Raw genomic sequence first — 23981 nt, forward strand, 5'->3', positions numbered from 1 at the left:
GGGCCTCTTTTCTGGAAAGTGGGCGATGGTTCCAGAACACCGTGGAGGTTACGTTCTACTGTTCATCACGAATCCCACTGCTGTCAGCCGTTAGATTTAGCACACCAACGGTTATGATTGATGCTCCAGATCCAATTCAAAACTGGTACACTATATAGTAGTATAGATATAGATATAGATATAGCTATAGATATATAAATAAGTAAATTAAATTTTGAAATATAGATTTATAATATTTTTAAAAATATAGAGTAAACTACTCCAGTAATTTAAACAACGACAAAATGAAACAAATGAAGAAGCAGTGAAGGAAAACGAACAAACCTCCCGGAAGCCCCTTAAGGCGCGAGCGATTTATGTCTTGCGAGGTGCGAGATGGAGGTCAGTCTCGCCGGTGCCGAGCACGCTACTAGGCCAGTCCATGACTGTAGTAGCGATGCGGGTATTTTTTTATGTGGTTTTCATCTTCTTCCTTTTCACATTTCTCAAAAAAAAAACTTCTTCCTTTTTACTGTTTGTGCCTTATTTATCAGATTTTCTTTCGATTTTTATTTATTTTCCTTTAGATTTTATTTCCTCGGTTTTCTTTTTTTCTTTCTTTATTGTTCTTTTTCTCAGCATATTTCTACATTTTTGGTACACATTGTATATTTTTCATATGCATTAGAAACATTTTTTACTCACATCTACCATTTTCCAAATACATGATTAACATTTTCTTTCAATTATACGTATTTTTTAGGGAAAATTATGTGAGCTTTATTCAACAAAAGCATTCTTGGGGCAGTCTGCAAGAAGACTACTCACCAAGAATGAGGGTGTAGAGTCTAGGCAACTGTCGGTTACCAAAAGTGAGCAAACACACTTAACACACAGATGGGCCGGCAAGTTGGTAAAAAGCTAGAGATAGCTCTCCAATTTCATCAAGGATCGGTGCCACGACAGAACGATGTGTGTGACGAGAATTCCATAAGTTCACCAATACCATGCAGTCTGTCTCCAAGATCACATGTGTGAGACCTCTTAATTTGGCGAATATGACTCCTTCCCAGAGAGCTAGCGTCTCCATAATCAACGGGTATGTCACCCTGTCATGTGGTTTGCACCACGAGCCCAGCAGATGAGTAGCCGAGCGCGCAACACCTCCTACACCTCCTTTACCACACATAACATCGATGGCTCCATCACAGTTGATCTTTGCCATTCCATGCTCAGGAGGACGCCACCCATAACCTGGTAATATAGAAGCATGTTGTCTCGGCAGCTCAAGCAGCGCTAAGTCTTCCGTGATCTTCCTCACAACATTCCCAGGGTCAAGCTGCTGTTGATCATGGACCCCATCTGTTTCGAGAGTGCCAGATGGCCCACATCATTGTTATGATTTTCGCTCTTTCATCATCCAAAAACCTGCTATCACATATGATGCCCTGAGACCAAGTATCCGGGTGCAGGCGTGGTAGATGAAAGTCGAACAAAGCTTCAGCTTCTGCCCAGAAGCGTTTTGCATGTGAACAATGGATCAGCATGTGCATCCAATCCTCACTCATTGCGAGGCAAACGTTGCAGTGATCCAACTCTTTGGTGTGCCACCTTTTCAGAGTTTCTTCGGCTGGCAGTATCTTGTTAAGAACACGCCACCAAAAAATTCGTACTTTTAGTATAACCTTGAGCTTCCATAGAGAATTCCATAGTTGTCGTTCGGTCCGTGAGGTTCCCGTATCCGTCCCTTCCTCTCGAGCCAACTGCTCTTTATGAGTCACAAGAGCACGGTACGCTGATTTGACAGAATAATTCCTTGTTGAACCGAAGGCCCAAGCCTGAAAATCCTCTCCACCACCATTGCGTAACAAAATGTTCTCAGTATTGCTTTAGCATCTGGTGCCAGAAAAGTTTACAAACCAAATCATGTTGCCACGTCCAGCTCTCCTGATCAATCAACTCGTTCACAAGCTGGAGTGTCGTGTTCTCTGGTTTAAATATAGGGGTCATCTAGATAGTGTTCGGGATCCACTTGTCTTGCCAGATGGAGATCGTGGTTCCATCCCCAACCTACTTAATCAAGCCTAACTTCATAGCCTCTCGGCCGGCCACAATTGCTCTCCAAATAGGTGACGCCGTTTTTGGAACCGTTGCAGCCATGAACTCCGAGTTAGGAAAATATCTACTCTTCATAACCCGAGAACATAACGTATCGAGATGCAGCATAAACCTCCACCCGTGCTTCCCCAACAAAGCAATATTGAATGCCTTGAGGTCACGGAATCCCACTTGGGAGAAGCTTGTGCTGCCTTGCTAGTTTATCCACCTGGGAGAAGTCGCCAACCCCGCCACCGACCACGTCTGGAGATATGTCGCCAAATGATTTGCCGCCGGAGTTTGCATCCACGGCCGCCAGGAGAGTCGCCGGCTAAGGCTAGGGACGAGCTTGGGGGAGGGTGAGAGATGGGGAACGGGGGAGCTGGTCAAGACGCTTTGACCTGGTCCTACCGAGCGGCACCACTAACGGATGCCTGCCATGCGGCGCCGTTAGCCGTTAGGAAGCCCGTCGGCCAGACAGGTGGGTCACTCCTATCAAAAACTAGTTTTAAACCCTTGAAACAGTCATCAGCCAAACTTGATAGTTTTTAGTCACGAAATTAAAAAATCAATAATTTTTGGTCATTTTTTTTAAAAAAATGATAGTTTTGTGGGACGGCAACCCCTAAAGTGGGACGCCGCCAAATACAAAGTCACCTCAGTTCACATGATCGATCTCAAGCTTGCATGACTCCAATCATCATGAACGAGCTCTAGTAACCGAAAAGAAAAATCAGCGGCAGAGCAGAGGACCACATGAGCATATCAACGTGGAAAACGACCGCTCATTTCAGATCGCCAATTGCTTTTCTAACATGCACGTGATCGCCACGTACGGCTGCACTGCACAGTCCTATCCACACAGAGAGCAGTGTACCCATCGATACAGGTCAGATCTTTGTCCCCTTCCCAATCACATTGCCCACGCCTAACCATCTCACTCTGGCCCCTCATTATCAGGATGAGGTACGCCGCTGATCAGAGTCACCCATTGCTCTTCTCAAGGCGCCAGAGCAGAGCCCTCCAAACGAAACCAAATATCTTTGATCGGCTACCAAATTGATCCACAGAATTGCAACCTGCAAGTGAAGCAACTCGACTGTCAGCGAAGCAATCCGACTACAGGAGGTCTGATCTGATCTCCTTATCTTAGGATACTGCAACTAGTTTCACTTTGGCAAAACATATGGATACTTCAAGATGCAGATAGCTATCAGCCTATCACCCATTAATTCCAGCCCCTTCTAGCGACGGTTTTCGACGAAACCGTGTGCTTCAACGTGGACAATGACATTGTACTGGCCAACTAGACGTGGCTGACAGACCAGATTTCATTATCCAAAAGTAATCAAGCAGAGTGAGAGACAAGATTTATGAGTAATGAAACAAGGCATTCAACGGGTGATGCGGTTTAAGAGGGCAATGGCATGTTACCATGTGCATAAGAATAATGTTTCCCAGAGGCCGGTGGCATGCCGCTGTGGAACCAAGGATAACTACCACAGTACGTTTTGGGGGCTGCTGAGTCATAAAGCCGAAGAGCACATGCTGCGTCCTTCCTCTCATGGTTGGGGCTTATTACTCGGAGACGAAAAGACAAAGGGCAAGAAGGTTTCTTGCAAGATCCATAAGAAGGCACCACTCCACTCCATTCCCCACAGGCGAGAGAGAGCCAGAGATTGGGATAGAGCTGAAGGCATGGAGGGCAAGCGCACCGACCAGGTACGTTCTGGTACCCAGCCCCCCCTCTCAGTTCCTCAAGATTTCAACCAGGATTTAGAATCTTTCTAGATACTCCCTCCGTTCCAAATTACTCGTCGTGGTTTTAGTCCAATTCGTCATGGTTTTAGTCCAATTGGACTAAAACCACGACGAGTAATTTGGAACGGAGGGAGTAGAAGCTAGAACAGGCAGAGTGCGAAAAAGCTGAGTTATTCAGCCATATATGAACTTCCTAATTCCTGTTTCTTGTGGTCACATCCAAGAAATCTGCAATCAGATGACACTAACTGGTTTCTGCTGTCTCTGGATCGATTATGCGATCAGATACATGTACTAGATACTACTCCCTCCATTCCAAAATACTTGTCGTGGTTTTAGTTCAAATTAAAAGTAAAAGGAACAAGAAATTTCAATTTATCCTCACCTGAATTCCTGTCTTGTTCATCTGCTGCTCCAAAGGCAAAGCTCAGCACGATGCACTCAAAGGTGATCTGCTGTAAGCTCTACATCTCTGAAAGCCAAAATGCGGCTGTTGTCGATGCCATCAGCCGCATAGGCCAGAAAGACCCTGAGGTGGTTCTACTCAACAAGTTCGAGGATGAGTACTACAACCGTGTCCGCTACACGCTTATCTCCTATATTAACAGTGAAAGCGCAACTGGTGAAGCTGTATTTAGCCCAATCAGGAAGGTGCTGCTGGCGATGATCGAGGCTGCATTTTCAGCCATAAACCTCGAAGTGCACTGTGGAACTCATCCAAGGATCGGTGTCGTCGATGACATTTCATTCCACCCCTTGACTCAAGCGGCCACAATGGAGGATGCTGCTCAGCTGGCTAAGCTGGTAGCCTCTGACATTGGCAATGGCTTGCAAGGTGAGTCCTCCGACAATATCTTCATTGACAAGATCTTCTATAATTAGCAAATGAGATGATACGCTATGTAAATGTTTTGATTCTGTATGCAGTTCCAGTGTTCCTATATGCGGCAGCACACCCCACCGGCAAGAGCGTCAGTGCAGTCCGGCGTGAGCTCGGCTACTTCCGGCCAAACCACAAGGGTGTCCAATGGGCAGGCCCGGTGCTCCCTGACACTCTACCGATGAAGCCGGATGTGGGCCCAGTACACGTTCCTCATGAAAGAGGCGCCACCATGGTCGGAGCTCAACCTTTGGTCGAGAGCTACAATGTGCCGATATTCTGCAAGGATGTCCCGACCGTGAGAAGAATCACCCGGAGGGTAACTGGACGGAGCGGAGGGCTCCCTTCAGTACAGGCACTTGCGCTTTTCCATGGCGACAATTGCACGGAGATCGCATGCTTTTTGCTGGATCCAGACCACGTCGGCGCCGATCGGGTTCAATGGCTGGTGGAGCAGATTGCAGAAGAGCAAGGGCTTGAAGTTGACAAGGGCTATTTCACCGACCTGTCAAAGCATATGATGCTAGAAAGGTACTCCGAGATGGTTTCTGCAGCTGACTGACCTGTTGAATTTCGTGCCGACACTCTTGTAATCATGCATGTCTGCACTTCCATGTATGCTGCTGTTTAAACTGTGGCACCAACTTGGACTCCGGACCGACCAATTCCAAAATTTTGTATATACTTAGTTATATCTGCACTAGAGGTGGTTCTCTGGAAACTTCGCCGCAGTAATTGGCGCATAACAGGTCTCATCACTGAATGAGAATGTTGTTTTCAGTAATTAAAGTCTGGCAACTTGGCAAGGCAGTATTCCTTAATGCCAACTGACAAAATGCTTTTCGGGGGTGGAGGGGGTGGGGGGCACACATTTTTGCGTAGAATTTTGGAACAGAAAAGATTAGAGGGTAAAAATTATTATATAAATATATGTGAAAATATGAATAATTTAAGTTATTTTGTCTCAGTTTGTACCATGCACTACAATATATTTAGAATGCTGCTGTAGGAGGGGGCACTTCAAAGTTCAAATAGCCATCAAATATCTTTGTGTAAGTCAGCTTGCAGGAGATTTACAAGTCCTTTTGCAGATTCCATAAGATTGAAGGAAGATAAGGAAAACATTAAAAAGATGGTGAGTAAAAATTATGGACAATGAAGCAAAGTAGGGAAATGAGCGAGTACTGGATTCAGCATTTGGACAGTAGCATAAATCTATAATCTTGGGTACCATATGGTAGGGAAGACCGGAGGCGGAGGAAAGAACCATCATGCTTTAGATAGACCTTTTGCGGCAGCATGTACCTGTCAAATGGGTAATCAAGCATCCTCACGTGATCATCTAAATTCACATAATGAGCAATTGTGGCAGTTGTACTAGCAACATCAACAGCAATGGACAAAAACCGCACTAAGAATCTACGGATGAAAAGGAAGGGCATATCAAAAACTCCAAAGTTTCTTAAAGATAGACCATGTAAGTAGATTCAATATCTTTATCGGGAAAAAGATGTAGATTCAATTACTGAGAAAAGAATAATACAAATAAATGAGCGATTAACTTCAATGTTGGAGGTGGAGGCGGAGTGCGCGCCGCTGGAGGCCAATGGCGTCCGTGCGCCGGGCGGCGGTGAGGAGCACGGCAAGGCAGACAGAGTGACCGCGAAAGGGAAGGCCCCAAAACGCGCGGTGGGCTGGCAGCCGGCCCACGAATGGTTTTCTGGTTCCTTTTTTATTTCCGATTAAAAATATATTTAATGTAAAAAATATTTTATTTTTTAGAAATTTTGAGATATTCATATATCAATTAATTTTGCTTTTTAAAAATATTCGTAGTATTTTGGAAATGATCGTAAATTATTAAAAAAACATAAAGTAGACCGCCTCCCCCCCCCTCCCCGCCCTCCAAAAAGAACCAGAGAAGAATGCCCAAGAAAACATAACAAACTGATCTTCAGCTTGTGTCTAGTGGTCCACCGAAGAATTGGAGATTCCACACGAGAGCTCACGAGACACAGGTTTTTTTTAGAAAGGTCGCACTTCATTATTTGAAGTATACAAAAATTGGACATAATGGGTCATGGGGCTGGCCTAGCCAAATATGACGCCCGTGATCGAATGAATGAGAGAATTTAGCTAGCAAATGTGCTTTATAATTTGGTGTTCTTCTCTACTTCTCTACTATTATTAAACAAGAAAGCATATTCATGGCTAACTCCACCCATTCTAGGCTACACATAACAACACAGAGAAATTATAGCCCCTCGATCAGATCACTTCATTTGATCTAACCATTCAGATTACACTAACCCTCAGTTAAAACTGCGTTTAGCAATTAACGGTGGTGGACGATACTCTGTCGAGCGAAGGAAATTTACCACGCCACGCTCAGTTCGCAAAGAAATAAAACTATCTCGATCTGGATCATGTTTGTCCATCGTTTTCCACGTGACACCCCAACCGCGCCGCCTCCCCACGCGAGGGTGTCGGACCTGCACTTCCTCGGGCTCCACCGCGACAACCACTGCGGATCCATCTGGATCTAGGTGAAGCGGAGAACGTATCGCTGTCAGGTACATGGCCTCCTCACTAGGTTTTCAAAAATTGGGTGGCGGCCGAGGAGGCGAGGACTCTCCGGGAGGGACGATGGAAGGCAACTGGGAGGGGACGCGCATAACGACCCAGAAAACATCCGCCCTCACCCGCTTGGCGAAGGACAGGGCAATAGCTGCTTCCGGGATGTGATGATCCCTCTGCCCCGTTCGCCTCCTCACCACCCCAACGTTCGCCATCACAGGGTTGCCCCCCTCATGCTTGGCCCTCAACTCTGCCAACAGGGAGGTAAATAGGATTTGTGAGTTCCTTTTTTGTTTTTGTTGATTGTAATCTTAAATATGGCTCCTGATTGAATACAGACTTTATTACTAGACAAGAGACTAGATCAAAAGTGATTGTTCTCAGTAATCTTCAAGGAATTAGCACAAGGGAAGAAAAACTTATTTGTCCACGTCAGCGAGACACCGTCAAAAGTGACCGTTGACATTTTGTATATATCTTTTGCCACCGAATACAGAGTCACCTCGGTTCACATGACCGATCATCAAATCATCACGAACGAGCTCTAGTAACCGAAAAGAAAAACCAGCGGCAGAGCAGATGGCTACATGAGCATATCAACGTGGAAAACGATGGCTCATTTCAGATCACAAATGCTTTTCTAAGGCCATGTTTGCTTCAGCTTTTGTCGACGGATTCCGCTGCCACGCAGCAGAATCTGAACCAAAGGGCGAACTCAGCAGAATTCGATTTCAGAAATCCGCTGCTAAAATCTGAACCAAAAGTGAAAGCAGCCCAGGATGTGCTTTCCAAAATTTGATTCCGCTTCGGGCCAAAATCTAAAAAAGCTGTATCAGCTGGTTTGCCAAATGACCTACATATTTTTCACATCAGATTTTCCATAACTGTTTTTTCACAGCTGTTTTTTTACAGCTGCTTTTAGAAATCCACAGCCGAACGCCTAAAATCCACGTGACCGCCGCTTACGGCCGCACAGTCCTATCCAGAGAGCAGCGTACCCATCGATACAGGTCAGATGTTTGTCCCGTTTCCCATCAGCGACCCATCTCACTTTGCCTCCTCATGATCAGGACGACGTACGCCGCTGATCAGAGTCACGGATTGCTCTTCTCGAGACGTCAGAGCATGCAGAGCCCTCCGGACGAAATATCTTGGATCGGTTACGAAATTGATACACAGAATGCAACCTGCAAAGCAGCAATTCGACCATATATATCTTTCTTTTATTTTTAACAGAGATATTTCATTTATTTAGCAACAGCGTACATGTACAATTGTGCAGTTAAGCACAGTAGAAAGAGCAGCTACAACTGCATTGAGGCAGGCTTCATTGCCTACTCCTAAGCATCTGAACCTGTAAGGTGTATTATGAATTTTGAGAGCAAGCTTGGCATGATGATGAGCACGAAAATTATAGCCTCTGTTTTTTTCCCGAAAAGGTGGCCTCTGTTAATGTGGTAGAGCCTTGTGATATCAAACGCCGAGGAACCTGTAATATGTGCGAGCTGAGGTCTGATTGTCCAATGACCTGGATCTGAGATGAGGTCTTGAGAAACTACAGCTGACGCCAATGTCGCACAGTCTGTTAGGAAAGTGGCATGTTGAAGATGGAGTAGCTGCGCAATCTGGGAAGCAAGCATCATGCTGAATGCTTCAGCCTTCAGCCTGGATGGCCGACGCCAGTGGTGGCCAAGTGGCTGATATGCACAGCTGAGAGCAGCTTCTATCACCTGCAAACTGGATAAAAACTCCTATTCCTGCAATTGCCGGTCCCCCTTTAGGTCCTAGAGTCCAGGAAGCATCTGAAAATACTATGGGACCTGTAATGTTGGTCAGATCCATGATTGTTTTTCCTGGAGATGGCAGCACACTGTGAGTAAGAACAGCTCCTCTTTGCCCAGATGCGTCCACAGCCTTATTCTCCTTCAAGTTTGGCCAGCTAGTTGCGCTGCTAGCCTGAGACGTATTTGTTGCCTCCAAATTTGCACCTTGCATGATTGCTGCTGCCGCTGCATGTACCTGAGGAGTGTGGAATTTCCTGCAAAAACGTGCGTCGTTCCGAAATTTCCAAATGCACCACAGAAAAGTATAAAGTGATGTTATATTTATTTGTGGGTGATTGGAAGTAATCAAAGCTTCGATCATATTTGGAACTGAGTGATTGTGATGGGCTAATAATTCATATACCAAGCTGCTTTAGCAAAAGGACATAAAAGGAAGAGATGCATTTCATTTCCAAGATTTCCACAAGTAGAACAACTTTCACTGATATACTTAGAATACTTACCTGCCCTTTACCTGTAGCTAGTGCGTTGCGAAGAAACCTCCATGCAAAAGTCTGGTATCAGTCCAGCTATTCGACTGTAGGAGGCCCGATCTCCTTTATCTTAAGAGGGATAGTGCAGGACGGCCATGAGCACACCACACACACTCAGGTCCAACAAGGTTCAGTTATTTGGCAAAATATATGGACATTTCAAGATGCAGAGAGCTATCATGCCATTAATTCCAGTCCCTTCTCGTGACGGTTTTCAACGAACAACGTGGACAATGACATTGCACTGGCCAACTAGATGTGGTTACCAAACAAGATTTCATTATCCAAAACCAAAAGTGATGAGGTACAGTGAGAGACAAGGTTTGTGAGTGATGAATCAAGAGATTCAACGGTGACAAGGTTCCGTGTGCATAAGAAAAATGGTTTTCCAGAGGCCGGTGGCATGCTGCTGTGGTGGAACCAAAGATAATTATGCAAGTATATGTAGGGGGGTGCTGAGTCATAAAGCTGATCGAAGAGCACATGCTCCGTCCTTGCTCTCATGGTTGGGGCTCACTCAGAGACGAACAAGACAAGGACAAAAAGGTTTCTTGCAAGCAACTTTTTGATTCATAAGAAGGCATTGCTCTACCACTCCACTCCATTCCCCACCGGCGAGAGAGACTCAGATTGAGGTAGAGCGGAAGGCATGGAGGGCAAGCGCACCGACCAGGTATGTTCTGGTACCCAGACCCCCCCTCCAGTTCCTCAAGATTTGAACCAGGATTTTTAGTTTAGATAGAAGCTAGAACAGACAGAGTGCGAAAAACTTGAGTTATTCAGCCATATATGAACTTTCTAAATTCTAATTCCTGTTTCTTGTGGTCACATGAAAAGAAAATCTGCTGAGATTCTCATACAGATGCTAAAACTAGCTGATTTCTGCTGTCTCTAGATCGATTGCGCAATCAGATACATGTTCTAGATACTACTCCCTCCATCCCATAATATAAGAGTGTTTTTGACACTAGTGTAGTGTCAAAAACGCTTTTTTATTATGGGACAGAGGGAGTAGGAATTAAGCCATCCAGTACTATATCAAAGTAAAAAGAACAAGAAATTTCAATTTATCCTCACCTGAATCCCTGCCCTGTTCATCTGCTCCAAAGGCAAAGCTCAGCACGATGCACCCAAAGGTTATCTGCTGCAAGCTCTACATCTCTGAAAGCCAAAATGGGGCTGTTGTCGATTCCATCAGCCGCATAGGCCAGAAAGACCCTGAGGTGGTTTTGCTCAGCAAGTTCGAGGACGAGTACTACAACCGTGTCCGCTACACGCTCGTCTCCTACATCACCAGCGAAAGCTCAACCGGTGAAGCTGTATTTAGCCCAATCAGGAAGGTGTTGCTGGCGATGATCGAGGCTGCATTTTCAGCCATAAATCTCGAAGTGCACAGTGGAACTCATCCAAGGATTGGTGTCGTCGATGACATGTCGTTCCACCCCCTGAGTCAAGCAGCCACCATGGAGGATGCTGCACAGCTGGCTAAGCTGGTGGCCTCTGACATTGGAAATGGCTTGCAAGGTAGTGTTCTTCACCAAGATTTTCTTCTGTCAGTAACAAATGAGATGATACACTGTATACATATTCTGACCCTCTTCCCTCCCTGTTCATAATGCAGTTCCGGTGTTCCTCTACGCGGCAGCACACCCCACCAGCAAGAGCGTCAGTGCAATACGGCGTGAGCTCGGCTACTACCGGCCAAATCACAAGGGTGTCCAATGGGCAGGCCAGGTGCTCCCTGATACTCTACCAGTGAAGCCGGATGTGGGCCCAGCTCAGGTTTCTCGTGAGAGAGGAGCCACCATGGTCGGAGCTAAACCTTTCGTCGAGAGCTACAATGTGCCAATATTCTGCAAGGATCTCCCGACCGTGAGAAGGATCACCCAAAGGGTGACCGGACGGAGCGGAGGGTTCCCGACGGTGCAGGCGCTTGCTCTCTTCCATGGAGACAATTGCATGGAGATCGCGTGCCTGCTGGACCCAGATCATGTCGGTGCCGATCAGGTTCAGTGGCTGGTGGAGCAGATTGCAGAAGAGCAAGGGCTTGAGGTCGACAAGGGTTACTTCACCGACCTGTCCAAGGACATGATGCTGGAAAGGTACTTCGAGATTGTTTCTGCAGCAGATTGACATGTGCATAATTTTCTTATTGTGATCAGACATGTCTGAACTTCCGTGTATGCTGCTGTTTAAACTGTGGCACCAACTGGACCCCAGACCGACCAATTCCAACATTTTGTATATACTTAATAAAATTTGCAGTGAAGATGGTCTATGGAAACTTCACCACAGTAATTGGCGCATAACAGGTCTGATCACTGAATGAGAACGTTGTTTTCAGTAATTAAAATCTGGCAACTTGGCAAGGCAGCATTCCTTAATGCCAACTGACAAAATACTTTTTTGGGGGTGGGGGCACACATTTTTTTCGTAGAAATTTGGAACAGAAAAGATTAGAGGGTAAAAGATTAATATATAAATATATGTGAAAATATGAATATTTTAATTTATGCTGTCTCAGTTTGTACCGTGCACTACAATATATACTATTTAGAATACAGCTATAGAAGGGGGCACTTCAAAGTTCAAATAGCAGTCAAGTATCTTTGTGTAAGTCAGCTTGCAGGAGATTTACAAATCCTTTTGCAGATTCCATGAGATTGAAGGAAGATAAGGAAAACATTAAAAAGATGATGAGAGAAAATTATGGACTATGAAGGTAGGCAACTGAACGAGTTGGGTACCATATATGGTAGGAAAGACGGGAGGAGGAGGAAAGAACCGTCACACTTTAGATAGACCTTTTGCAGCAGCATGTACCTGTCAAATGGGTAATTGAGCATTCTCACATGATCATCTAAATTCACATAATGAGCAATTGTGGCAGTTCCACTAGCGACATCAACAGCAATGGCAGCACTAGATTCAACAAATACCCCACTAGAAATCTAAGCATGAAAAAGAATGGCGTGTCTAAAACTCCAAAGTTTCTGAAGATAGACCAGGTAAGAAGATAGATTCAATATCTTTACCGGAAAGAAAGTAGATTCAATATACTGAGAAAGGAATAATACAAATATATGGGCGATTAATTGTTATAGCTGCTAATCAATGTTCAATGTTGGAATAACAGGCCATAAAAAAACACTTGGACTATAAGCCAGCAAGCAGTACTCTTGCATTGTTCAGTGTTCATGTACCACATTCTTCTACATTTTAGTTGAAATTCGAGGCAATGTCAGCACGGATTTGTGCTTGCAACTAACAAGCAGGACGACAAACAATCTAGCATCAACCCCATACTCCAAAGTAGCTAACTGATTTTGCGGGTTGTGATCTGGGAGGAAGCCCATCAGATCTCGAACCCAACAGGGCATTTGGATCCAAGCATCAGACGAACTGACCAGAACTTGGATACAAAAAGAGACGGTGCTTGGATTTACCAGCAGATTGGAACCGCGCGTGGCATGGGGAGGCGCTTCTCTTCCCCTGTTCGGCATCGCCGGTAAACCTAGGATACGGCGGTCGCCAAATCAGTAAAGAATGAACAGCAAGACAGTGTGTGGCATCAGATTGAAACGGGGCTCAGGTTGAAACCGAGCTGGAAGAGAGTAGAGACAGAAGCTCCCCTCGCTCCTCGGCACACGCTCGGCTGTTTTTTTTTATGGGAAGTGCCAGGTGAGCCAGGGAGCTTCCGCCGCTGGTGGAGGTGTAGGCGGAGGCGGAGTGCGTGCCGCTGGAGGTCAGCGGCATGCCCAATGGCCGACGGCGTCCGTGCGCCGAACGGCGGCGAGGAGCACGGGAAGGCAGACAGAGTTTTTTTTAGGCTAGAAGGCAGACAGAGTGCGCACCGCGAAAGGGAAGGCCCCAAAACGCGCGGTGGGCCGGCGGCCGGCCCACATAGCGTTTCTGCACCTCCGGGAACGTGGTGGGACGAATGGTTTTCTGGTTCCGTTTCTTTTATTTCCAATAAATGTTATATTTAAATGAAAAAAAATATTTAACAAGTTCAGGAATTTTGAGATATCCATATAGAAATAAATTTTAATTTTTGTAAAAAAAATCGCGGTATTTTGAAAATGCTCATGAATTTTTAAAAGTTCGCGGTATTTTGAAAATGCTCATGAATTTTTAAAAGTAAAAGAAGAAAAAAAAAGATAAGAAAAACATAAAGTAGAAACCCCCAAAACCTAGACAAAAATGTTCTTCAGCTCGCATCTAGTGGTCCGGCAAAGAATTGGAGATTCCACACAAGAGGTTACGAGAGTCGCTCTTTTTGTTTTTTTTAGAAAGGCCACACTTTATTATTCAAAATCTACAAAAATTGGAAACATAATGGGTCATGGGGCTGGCCAGCCAAATATGGCGTCCCTGACCTAATGAATGAGAGAATTTTGCTAGCAAATATGCTTCCTAATTTGATGCTCTTCCCTCAAAACGGAACATGCAATTGTGCTCTATGCTCTTTGCTTGATCTTAGCTATGATTTGGCCATAGTTCCCACAGCTCCCCTTGGGAATGTCATCTGAAGCTTGTTTCAAGTCTGTAGCAATCAATATATTGTGGAGGAGAAGAAGATCATATGCAAGGCACAAACTTCCTACATGCAATCGCTTCTAGGGATGCGCACAGCACATCGCTTGGCTCGCAAAACTACACGGTGGCAACACAAATTAATTGTGCCAATTAAACCAAGCATCATCTATGCATGATTCATCAACTTACTCAAAGCATGAAGTTGGTTTCTATCAGCAGCGCTCCCTAAACTCTTCAATCAAGTATGTAGTAAGACAAAGTAATCAGTACTTGTGCAAGATATTGTCGACACACGAACACGTCACGTGTACGCTCGACGCCGGGGGTGATGCACCATAGCTCACGTCGAAGGAGATTCGACCGACAGCGCGATACGCAAGACAGTCGGCGGGCGCTTTTGTAGACCCAAAGCCCCGCTTACCCGGGAGGGACCCCGTCAGGGCTCGCTGCGGCTATGGGCTGCTCCAGGTCGATTCGCTCATCCCTAGAGCCTCGTGGATCCACAGCCCTTCAGCATAAAGAACCAGCGAAGAACGAAAAGAAAGATAGAAGGGAGAGATAAAAAGTAGATGAACACGAAAAAGTAGTAGATGTGTTTGTTTGATTGTGTGTGGTTTCAATCGGCCGTCACCCCTAACATATATAAGAGGAGGCTGGACTTCACGTACAAGCAAATGATCCATCTAGGCTTTCTTTCCAAGAAAATTGGATCAATTCACGTCCTACAGTTCTAGTTTTAGTCCAACTCAGATTCAGCCCGAATCTGTCCCATATTTGTGTCCCGCTTCTTGCGTGGGCCGTAGAAATCGCATACTAACTCGGATGGAGTCGAGTTCAACATCAAACTTGTCCGCCTCGATGATCTGCATAAGACATCACAGGCCACTTCTCCTTTTACGGCCATCTTTATGATTTCCAGGGCCTATCTTTAAATATGGGTCGAATTCAATTATGCAGTTTTCTGAACTGTTCGAGTCTTGTAATAATTCTGCAGGCCATATACTATCTCCGATGATGATGACTCCAAAAGCAAAGTTTACCGTTTAGATAATACGCACAACTTCCGTGTAGAACACGTTTCCATACGAGGCCATATGAATAAACTTTCGAGCCCATCTCCAACTTCTGGTCGGATTGACTTTGACAGTCTCCACCACGGCAAGCTTTCCATCCCGGCAAGCTTTCCACACTCACAAGGTTTTTACCCCGGCAAGCTTTCATCCCGGCAAGGTTTCCACCCCAGCAAGGTTTCTATCCCGATAAGGTTTCTACCCCGGCAAGCTTTCACCCCGGCAAGGTTTCCACCTCGGCAAGGTTTCTACCCCGGCAAGCTTTCACACCAGCAAGCTTCCACGCCGGCAAGGTCTCCACCCCAACAAGCTCTCCACGCCGGCAAGGTCTCCATCCCGGCAAGCTTCATTCAACCAGCAAAGTCCGAATAACTCACGCGACCCATCAGACACCACCTAGGTGGGTGTCTGGTCCCTCGTGTCACTTTTTCACCCAGGAACGGTCCGCGAAGTGTTGCCTATAACTTTTTGTAAGTGCATCTAGTGCCACCCCTAGTTGGTTTTGGAGTATTGACGACAAACCTACTTGAGGGACTAATGTGTTTGTGAGAATTGCAGGATAACACAGGTAGAAGTCCCTCATTGATTCGGTTTTCCTACCAGAGATGACCCCTAAAAATGTAAGAAGACATTGAAGTCAAAGGTGGTATGTGAAGAAATTCACATTGAAGACTATGACAAGAGAAGACATCGCATGAAGACTATGGAGCGCGAAGACTTAGTTCTTTCGTCGTTCTTTTTCTTCTTTGTTGAGTCATAGGAACCACCGTACTGTTAAGTGGGGTCCAAGTGAACCAGTCAGAATGACTGAAGTGATGCTTAACCAAAATCCTATGTCTTCGAGTGAAGACTATGAGAGCAAATCTTGTCTAGAGTTGGATAAGTCAGCTTTGCTTGTAGCTCAAATAAAGTTGCCGTGTGTGTTTGAAATCTGACCGTTGGAACACGTGTCAGTTCCTTAGTGACCAAGGGTCATTTCGGACAAATCAGGTCAGGTTGCCTAGTGGCTATAAATAGCCCACCCCCTACAACCATAAACGGTTGGCTGCTCAGAGTTAGTACACGGCTTTTGTCGTTTGAGAGCAACCCACCTCGAAGCCTTTGAGAGAGAATTCCTTGCGAGGATAAAGCCCTAAACACCCAGAGCCAAAGAGTGTTAGGCATCACTGAAGTCTTCCTGTCTGTGTGATCTGAAGACTTATTACACTTGAGGACTGTGAATCCTCTAGCTGGTTAGGCATCGCATTCTGAGCATCCAAGAGTCATTGTGGATCGCCGGTGAACGAAGTCTGTGAAGGTTTGGAAGTCTACCTTGAAGACTTACCAGAGTGATTGGGCGAGGTCTGTGTGACCTTAGCTCAAGGGGAATACGGTGAGGACCGAGTGTCCTGAGCTACGTGTTCAGGACTGGGTGTCCGGGACTGTGTGTCCTCGGGTTTAAATACCTAGCCGCCCTAACCAGACGTACAACTGTCACCGTAGTTGGAACTGGTCTACCAAACCTTTGTCTTCACCAAGCTCACTGGTTCTATCCTTCCCATCTCTTTCTTTATAGTTGGTCCTTGTGAAGTCATTGCCTATTTGCATTGTCCATTTGTCTTCACTGTGTGACTGTTTGTTCAGATTGGTTTCATATTATCTTCCATCCTGATCCGTATTGCCTAGCTGCTGTTAGTCTTTGTGCTTTCACTTCATTGAATACTTGACTATGGCTTGTCTAGGGCAGTCTACCTTCCGCTGCATGGTTATATGTTCATTTCTATCGTTTGTCTTCAAAACCCCCATGTTTTGAAGACTTTCATAAAAATCGCCTATTCACCCCCCCTCTAGTCGATATAACGCACTTTCAATTGGTATCGGAGCAAGGTACTCCCTTGTTCTGTGTGATTTTGGTTTAACCGCCTGGAGTTTTAGTTATGTCGACCACAGGAATGAAGACTGTGTCATGCCCCATCTTTGACGGTCACGAGTATCCCAAGTGGAAGGCCATGATGAAGAAGCGCCTCATGGCGATGAACAACGAGCTGTGGACCGTTACTGAGATTGGTCTGACCGATCTGTGCAAGATGGAGGAAGCTGATGACATTCGCAAGTACACTCTTCTCAACCTCACGGCGAAGGACGTCATCTGCTCCTGTCTGTCTCAAAATCAGTTCAGGAATATCATGCATCTCGATCATGCGAAGCTTATCTGGGACCGTCTCTCTGAGGTCTATGAAGGTCATCGAACTCGTCATGATCCTTGGTTTGAGGACTTTAAGAAATCTCTCAAAGCGATGACATTCGAACCAGAATCATCATCTTCTGCATCATGCCTTATGGCAAAAGATGCTTAGGTAACTAAATGCTATCTATATGAATCCAGTGATGATGAATCTAGTGATGAATTTGGACCCAGCTATGCAAAACTTGCTTCCCTTTCCACTAAACAACAGAAAGCTATGGAACATATTCAAAAACTGTTAGACAAAAGCGATGACCTGTTGGACGCTGAAATGACTCGATCTCAGTCCTTAATTGAAGACATAAAAAATCTTCATGTTAAGTATGAGGAACTTGAAAGTCGTCATGAAACGCTCTCAACAACTCATGAAAAGCTTTCCTATGATTATCTTCAAAGGAAGCAAGAACTCGAGAAATTGAGAGCGGCTCATGATGATCTTTAAAAGGAAAACGAGTCACTTTGCGCTGAACAGATCCGTCCCGCTCAGGAAGGATTTGAACCACCATGTCTTAAATGCCTTGAGCGTGATAACACTACTTCTGTTGCTGAATGTTCTACTGCTGCTACTGTTGTAATATCTTCAACTGTTGATGTGGTAACTAACCCCTCTGCTGAGGATGCCACTGCTATTGCTGATGAGAATGCTAAGTTGAAGACATTGCTTGAAACAGGGATGTTCAAAAGTCTCAAAGGGCATCAGACACTATGTGATGTCCTCAAAAGGCAGATCCTGAACCGAAACCCTAGGAAAGAGGGTGTTGGGTTCGAAAGGAAAATGAATGCTGATGGCTCTTACTGGAAACATGAGCAGTACCCCAGAACCACATGGGTTGCTGCAAAGGAACCTTCAGCGGATCCATCCACCCTATTTGGCTTCGCTTGTGCTAATCCCACTATTATTGATGAATCCTTTGATGCAAACTATAAACTGTTTAAGAATCAGAATGGTGAAGTGTTTGCCAGGTATATTGGTACTAACTGCAGGAATGGGCCGCCTATGAAGAAAGTCTGGGTGCCGAAAAGATGTTTGGAGAATCTTCCTGTGAATGTCGTCATGACACCACACATGAAGAAGACAAACCCCATACCACAGGCTTCATACGGTCCAAAGGCTTCATACAGACAGAGGACTCACCTGAGTCGCACTAACGCAAATGTTTTGCAGGGAAACCTTACTCAGGCCTATGAATATGAGCGCGTTTCATCAAACCGCCATGTTCATAAGACCAAGAACTACTCTGCTTATTCTTATGAGTACTATTGTCCACCTGCAAGACTTTTTGCTAGGGCTCCAAAGCCAAAGTTCTCATATACTGCACTTAGACTCAGTGCTTCGAAGCCACCCTTGAAGATGTGGGTGGCTAAGAAAGCTTAACTCTCTTTTGCAGGGAAAGGTCTCCAGCCGAAAACCAAAATCGTCTGAAGCTATTGCTGGGGACCTTAAACATCTTGTAGGGCGCAAGATCAAATGCCCAAATGGTCTTATTATGTATTTTGTTCCTGAGTTGCTTGCTACTTGCCCTATCAGTCCTAACCTTGATCTAAGCTTTCATAATCCACTTGCTCGTCAAATGTTTATGCTTCACAATTCTCTTCATGAAGCCTATCCCCTAACTGCACTGTAGGGTACGACACCAGCTGCTTCAGGATGGATTATTGATAGTGGGTGTACTAATCACATGACTGGCAAGCGAAGTCTTCTTATGGACTCAACCTTACGTCCATCTGACAAAAGTCACATCACATTTGCTGACACTGCAAAAGCTTCAGAATGCTGGCTCTGGCATCGGAGGCTAGGGCATGCTGGCATGAGGAACTTGCACACTCTTGCAAGAAAGAAGCATGTCATAGGCATCGAGGGCGTCAAGTTCAAGAAGAATCACTTATGCGATGCCTGTGAAGCAGGAAAGATGACGAGGGCCAAGCATCTCTCGAAGACAATCATGACAACGACTCAACCCGAACTGCTCCACATGGATCTTTTCGGTCCCACTCATTACTCAACTCTTACTACTACTGCTTGTCTCTATGGCTTTGTCATTGTTGATGATTATTCAAGATATACTTGAGTGCATATAATCCTCTACAAGACTGAAGTGCAGGATGTCTTCAGACGCTTCGCCAATCGAGCAATGAACAACTATGGCGTCAACATAAAGCACATCAGAAGTGACAATGGCACTGAATTCAAGAACACTGGCCTAGATACATATCTTGATACTTTGGGCATCACACATGAATTCTCAGCTCCGTACACGCCACAGCAGAATGGCGTCGTCGAACGCAAGAACAGAACACTTATTGAGATGGCTCGGACGATGCTTGATGAATACAAGACTCCAAGAAAATTCTGGCATGAAGCCATTGATACTGCATGCCATATCATCAACCGTGTTTATCTTCACAAGCTTCTGAACAAGACATCCTATGATCTCCTTACTGGCAAGAAGCCAAATGTCAGTTACTTCAGAGTATTTGGTGCCAGGTGCTGGATCAAGGATCCACATCACACTTCAAAATTTGCACCAAAAGCACATGAAGGTTTTATGCTTGGATATGGAAAGGATTCGCACTCCTATAGAGTCTTTAACCTCTTTCACTATAAAGTGGTTGAAACTATGGATGCGCGGTTCGATGAGACTAACGGCTCGCAAAGAGAGCACCTGCCAAATGTGCTAGATGAAGTTCCATCCAGTGAATCAATCAAACTTATGGGAACTGGAGAAATCATACCTTCTGAAGCTCAGCCTGAAGAGGAACTTATCATCTCCGCACCTAATCAACCTGAAGACAATGATCAACCTGAAGACAATGCTCAGCCTGAAGACAATCCTTCTAACGATGACAATGATCAGCAAGAGCAAAATCTTCGTCCTATACATCCTCGTGTTGCAAATGAAGTACATATTGAGAGAATAATTGATAGCATCAATGCACCAGGTCCACTCACTCGTTCAAGGGCAACACAGCTAGCAAATTTCTGTGGGCACTTCGCATTTGTCTCAATATCTGAACCCAAGAAAGTTGATGAAGCCTTCATGGAACCTGAATGGATTCAAGCTATGCAAGAAGAGCTTCAACATTTTGAGTTGAATAATGTATGGGAACTGGTTGAGCGTCCTGATCCTCGCAAGCACAATATAATAGGCACCAAATGGATATATCGCAACAAGCAAGATGAGCATGGTCAAGTTGTCAGAAACAAAGCTCGTCTCGTTGCTCAAGGATATACTCAAGTTGAAGGGATTGACTTCGATGAGACATTTGCTCCTGTGGCTAGACTTGAAGCCATACGCATACTACTGGCCTATGCAAATCATCATAACATTCTTCTGCATCAAATGGATGTGAAGAGCGCTTTTCTCAATGGCAAGATTGATGAAGAAGTGTATGTTGCACAACCGCCTGGCTTTGAAGATCCAAAACATCCTGATATGGTGTACAAGCTCAACAAGGCATTGTATGGCCTCAAACAAGCCCCTAGGGCTTGGTATGACACACTCAAAGACTTCCTGAAGAGCAAAGGCTTCAAACCTGGTTCCCTCGACCCCACTCTCTTCACGAAGATATATGATGGTAAACTGTTTGTGTGCCAAATATATGTGGATGACATTATCTTCGGCTGCACCAATCAGAAATACACCGATGAGTTTGGATATATGATGCAAGAGCAATATCAGATGTCCATGATGGGAGAGCTGAAGTTCTTCCTTGGTCTTCAACTACGTCAGCAACGCAACGGCATCTTTATATCTCAAGAGAAATACCTCAAAGATTGCATGAAGAAATTTGGAATGCAAGATTGCAAAGGCTACACGACGCCAATGCCAGCCAAACATCATCTAGGTCCCGACGACAATGGTAAAGAGTTCGATCAAAAGGTATACCGCTCCATGATTGGTTCCTTACTTTATTTATGTGCATCTAGGCCAGATATCATGCTTAGTGTTTTCATGTGTGCCCGGTTCCAAGCGGCACCAAAGGAATCACATCACTTAGCTGTGAAGCGAATTCTCAGATATTTGGCTCACACCCCAACACTAGGATTATGGTATCCAAAGGGCTCAGAGTTTGATCTAGTTGGATTCTCGGATGCTGATTATGCTGGTGACAAGGTGGATCGCAAGTCTACATCAGGAACATGTCATTTTCTGGGACGATCACTTGTATGTTGGTCTTCAAAGAAGTAGAACTGTGTATCTCTCTCCACTGCTGAATCTGAATACATTGCTGCTGGATCTTGCTGCGCTCAGCTTCTATGGATGAAGCAAACACTCAAAGACTATGGCATTCACCTGAAGTAAGTACTACTCTACTGCGACAATGAAAGCGCCATCAAGATTGCCAACAACCTAGTTCAGCACTCGAAGACAAAGCACATTGAAATTCGTCATCACTTTCTCAGAGATCATGTTGTGAAGGAAGATATTGATATCATACACATCAACACTGAAGAGCAATTGGCAGATATCTTCACCAAGCCCTTGGATGAGAAGAGGTTTTGCAAGTTACGGTGTGAGCTAAATATCTTGGAATCCTCAAATGTCCTGTGATCAGGCACACATCCTAACACTTATGCATGTTGATGACTTAGATGTGCAACACATGAAGTAAAGTATATCTTCAATCAATGAAGACTTACATTCTGAGTGTGAATACATTAACGTGGAATTTGACTTCGGAGCGCCACGATAATTGTGCGTCGTGTCTGGGTCTAATACTTCCTATACGGTGGGTAACGCCACCACCAAATTCTTCTGTTTGAAGTGTTTTACCCATGTCGTTACATGTGCTATGTCTTCACATTTTGTTTGTCTTCATTTTCAACTTATCTTCATGATTATCTTCACTATGTTGACGTGATTGTCTTCTGATGTATACATACTAGTGTTCTGTCCTCTACAACATTCACTTATAGCTACGTCTTCCTTGTTGAATCTTTTGAACTAAGTGAATGTGATCGGACCCTAATCTCTCTATGCTTTATATCTCAAACTCTATCTATCCAAATCATATGCATTCTATTGAAACTGTCGAATGTCTTCTCTGTGTCCTAGTCAGCAGAAGATACAGAGACAAACATTAAGTCTGTTTTCAATGCTAATTCCTTCACCTGAAACCCGGAGAAGTGGGAACGACCACCCGACAATCCAGACATGCGTGGAAACGTGGAACAACCTCCGATATGTTGCATGATGGCCACGTGTCCTTCAGATGTGAATCGCTAGGGGCACCTGTGTAATAACACTGTGTCGTCCCTGTCCCTATAAATACACGCCTCACCATAGTCATTATCCTTTCTTCCCCTCTTGCACAAACCCTAGCGCCACCGCTAGCCCTCGACGATGTCGGCGACGAAGCTCTTAGCTGCCGCGACCTCACCGACGCCGTCTTCACGCCGGCCGCGGACATCGTCTTCTCTGCCGTCGCCGTAGGTGTCCTCCGTCACCAAGTTAGGGCACGGACGATCAAACTGCTCGGCCTCCTCTCCCACTCCGTCTAGTAGTTCTTCGTGTGGTAAATAAAACTTTCTTTTTATGGCCCCTTTTGATCCTATAGATTCATCACTTTCTACCACAAGAAGTTTCTATTCATACAAGTTGGATCTATTTCATACTGCATCTCATAATATGCCTAGTATGTTCACTTATGCTTCACAAAGAAGCTAGATTCCTCACTTGTACTTATTTGTGGATTCGTACAAATCTGGAACCAACTCTCTATCTATGATGAATGTCTTCGCACTATGAGGTCAATGTCTTCTAAACTGATTTATCTTAAAAATCTTCTGAGAATGCATATGACCTCTTCCCCTTCCCTCGCACCTTAATGCTGTCACAGGTACATGTCCGTGGGAGAATCCCTTGGTTCTCATAGTCTGCATTCGTTTGCAGAATTCTTACAGCATCACATTAACTCTCCCGAAGCCAGTTCCTGTTTGACCAGAAAGTGAAAGCCTTTAAAGCCTTTAAACGTGTTGAAGCCCTTCAGTTTAAACTTCATGGCACCAGAGAAACCTACAAGAAAGTGTGGCAGACAGCGTCGTGGCAACACCTCAAGAGATTTGCCTCCTGACCTCTATGAGCTGTACAAGACAGATCCAGAGGAGGACTACAATCAGCGAAGAACTCAAATCCAATGGATTCGAAGATATTGGGCAGAACAGTGGTTCAAGTACAGGTTCGTGACCCAGGAGTATGCTGAGAAGAATGCCATCAAACGACCATGGGGAGACATTCTATACAGAAATCTTCAACCCAAGTCCAGAGCTGAAGCCATTGAACAAGGCTTCTATCCTTGCATGGTCCATGGACCGCAGCCTGCGGATGCAGACCCATCTTCATTACTGTGGTGCCACGATGATAATATGTTCAAGCGCAACCTTCAGTTTGCCAGGAACTCGGCCAAAGAGAACAAGAAGTCACGAGGCTTAGACTTCAATCCAGGCCCCTCTGCTCCTCGTGCTGATGGCACACGCGAAGCTGAACCCAATCTTGTTGGGACCTTCTACAACCTGGAAGGTCTCATCACTCATAT

The 23981-nt window shown here is 45.1% G+C and overlaps 2 protein-coding genes across 2 annotated transcripts; both read left to right on the plus strand.

Annotated features, from left to right (window-relative positions):
* The first annotated feature begins 3476 nt into the window (after nt 1–3476).
* On the plus strand, nt 3477–5530 carry LOC125522580 (formiminotransferase cyclodeaminase-like protein). The gene is made up of 3 exons (XM_048687634.2): nt 3477–3798; nt 4258–4672; nt 4765–5530. The coding sequence occupies exons 1-3, from the start codon at nt 3481–3483 to the stop codon at nt 5277–5279; spliced, it is 1248 nt and encodes a 415-aa protein (XP_048543591.2). The 5' UTR covers nt 3477–3480; the 3' UTR covers nt 5280–5530.
* Nucleotides 5531–10061: 4531 nt separating this feature from the next.
* On the plus strand, nt 10062–11900 carry LOC125522591 (formiminotransferase cyclodeaminase-like protein). Its single transcript, XM_048687641.2, has 3 exons — nt 10062–10284; nt 10721–11135; nt 11233–11900. Exons 1-3 carry the CDS (start codon nt 10261–10263, stop codon nt 11742–11744), a joined length of 951 nt encoding a protein of 316 aa, XP_048543598.2. The 5' UTR covers nt 10062–10260; the 3' UTR covers nt 11745–11900.
* Nucleotides 11901–23981: the final 12081 nt, after the last annotated feature.

This window comes from Triticum urartu, chromosome 1A (genome assembly GCF_056163025.1).
Source record: "Triticum urartu cultivar PI428250 chromosome 1A, HENAU_Tu73, whole genome shotgun sequence".
Lineage (NCBI taxonomy): Eukaryota > Viridiplantae > Streptophyta > Magnoliopsida > Poales > Poaceae > Triticum > Triticum urartu.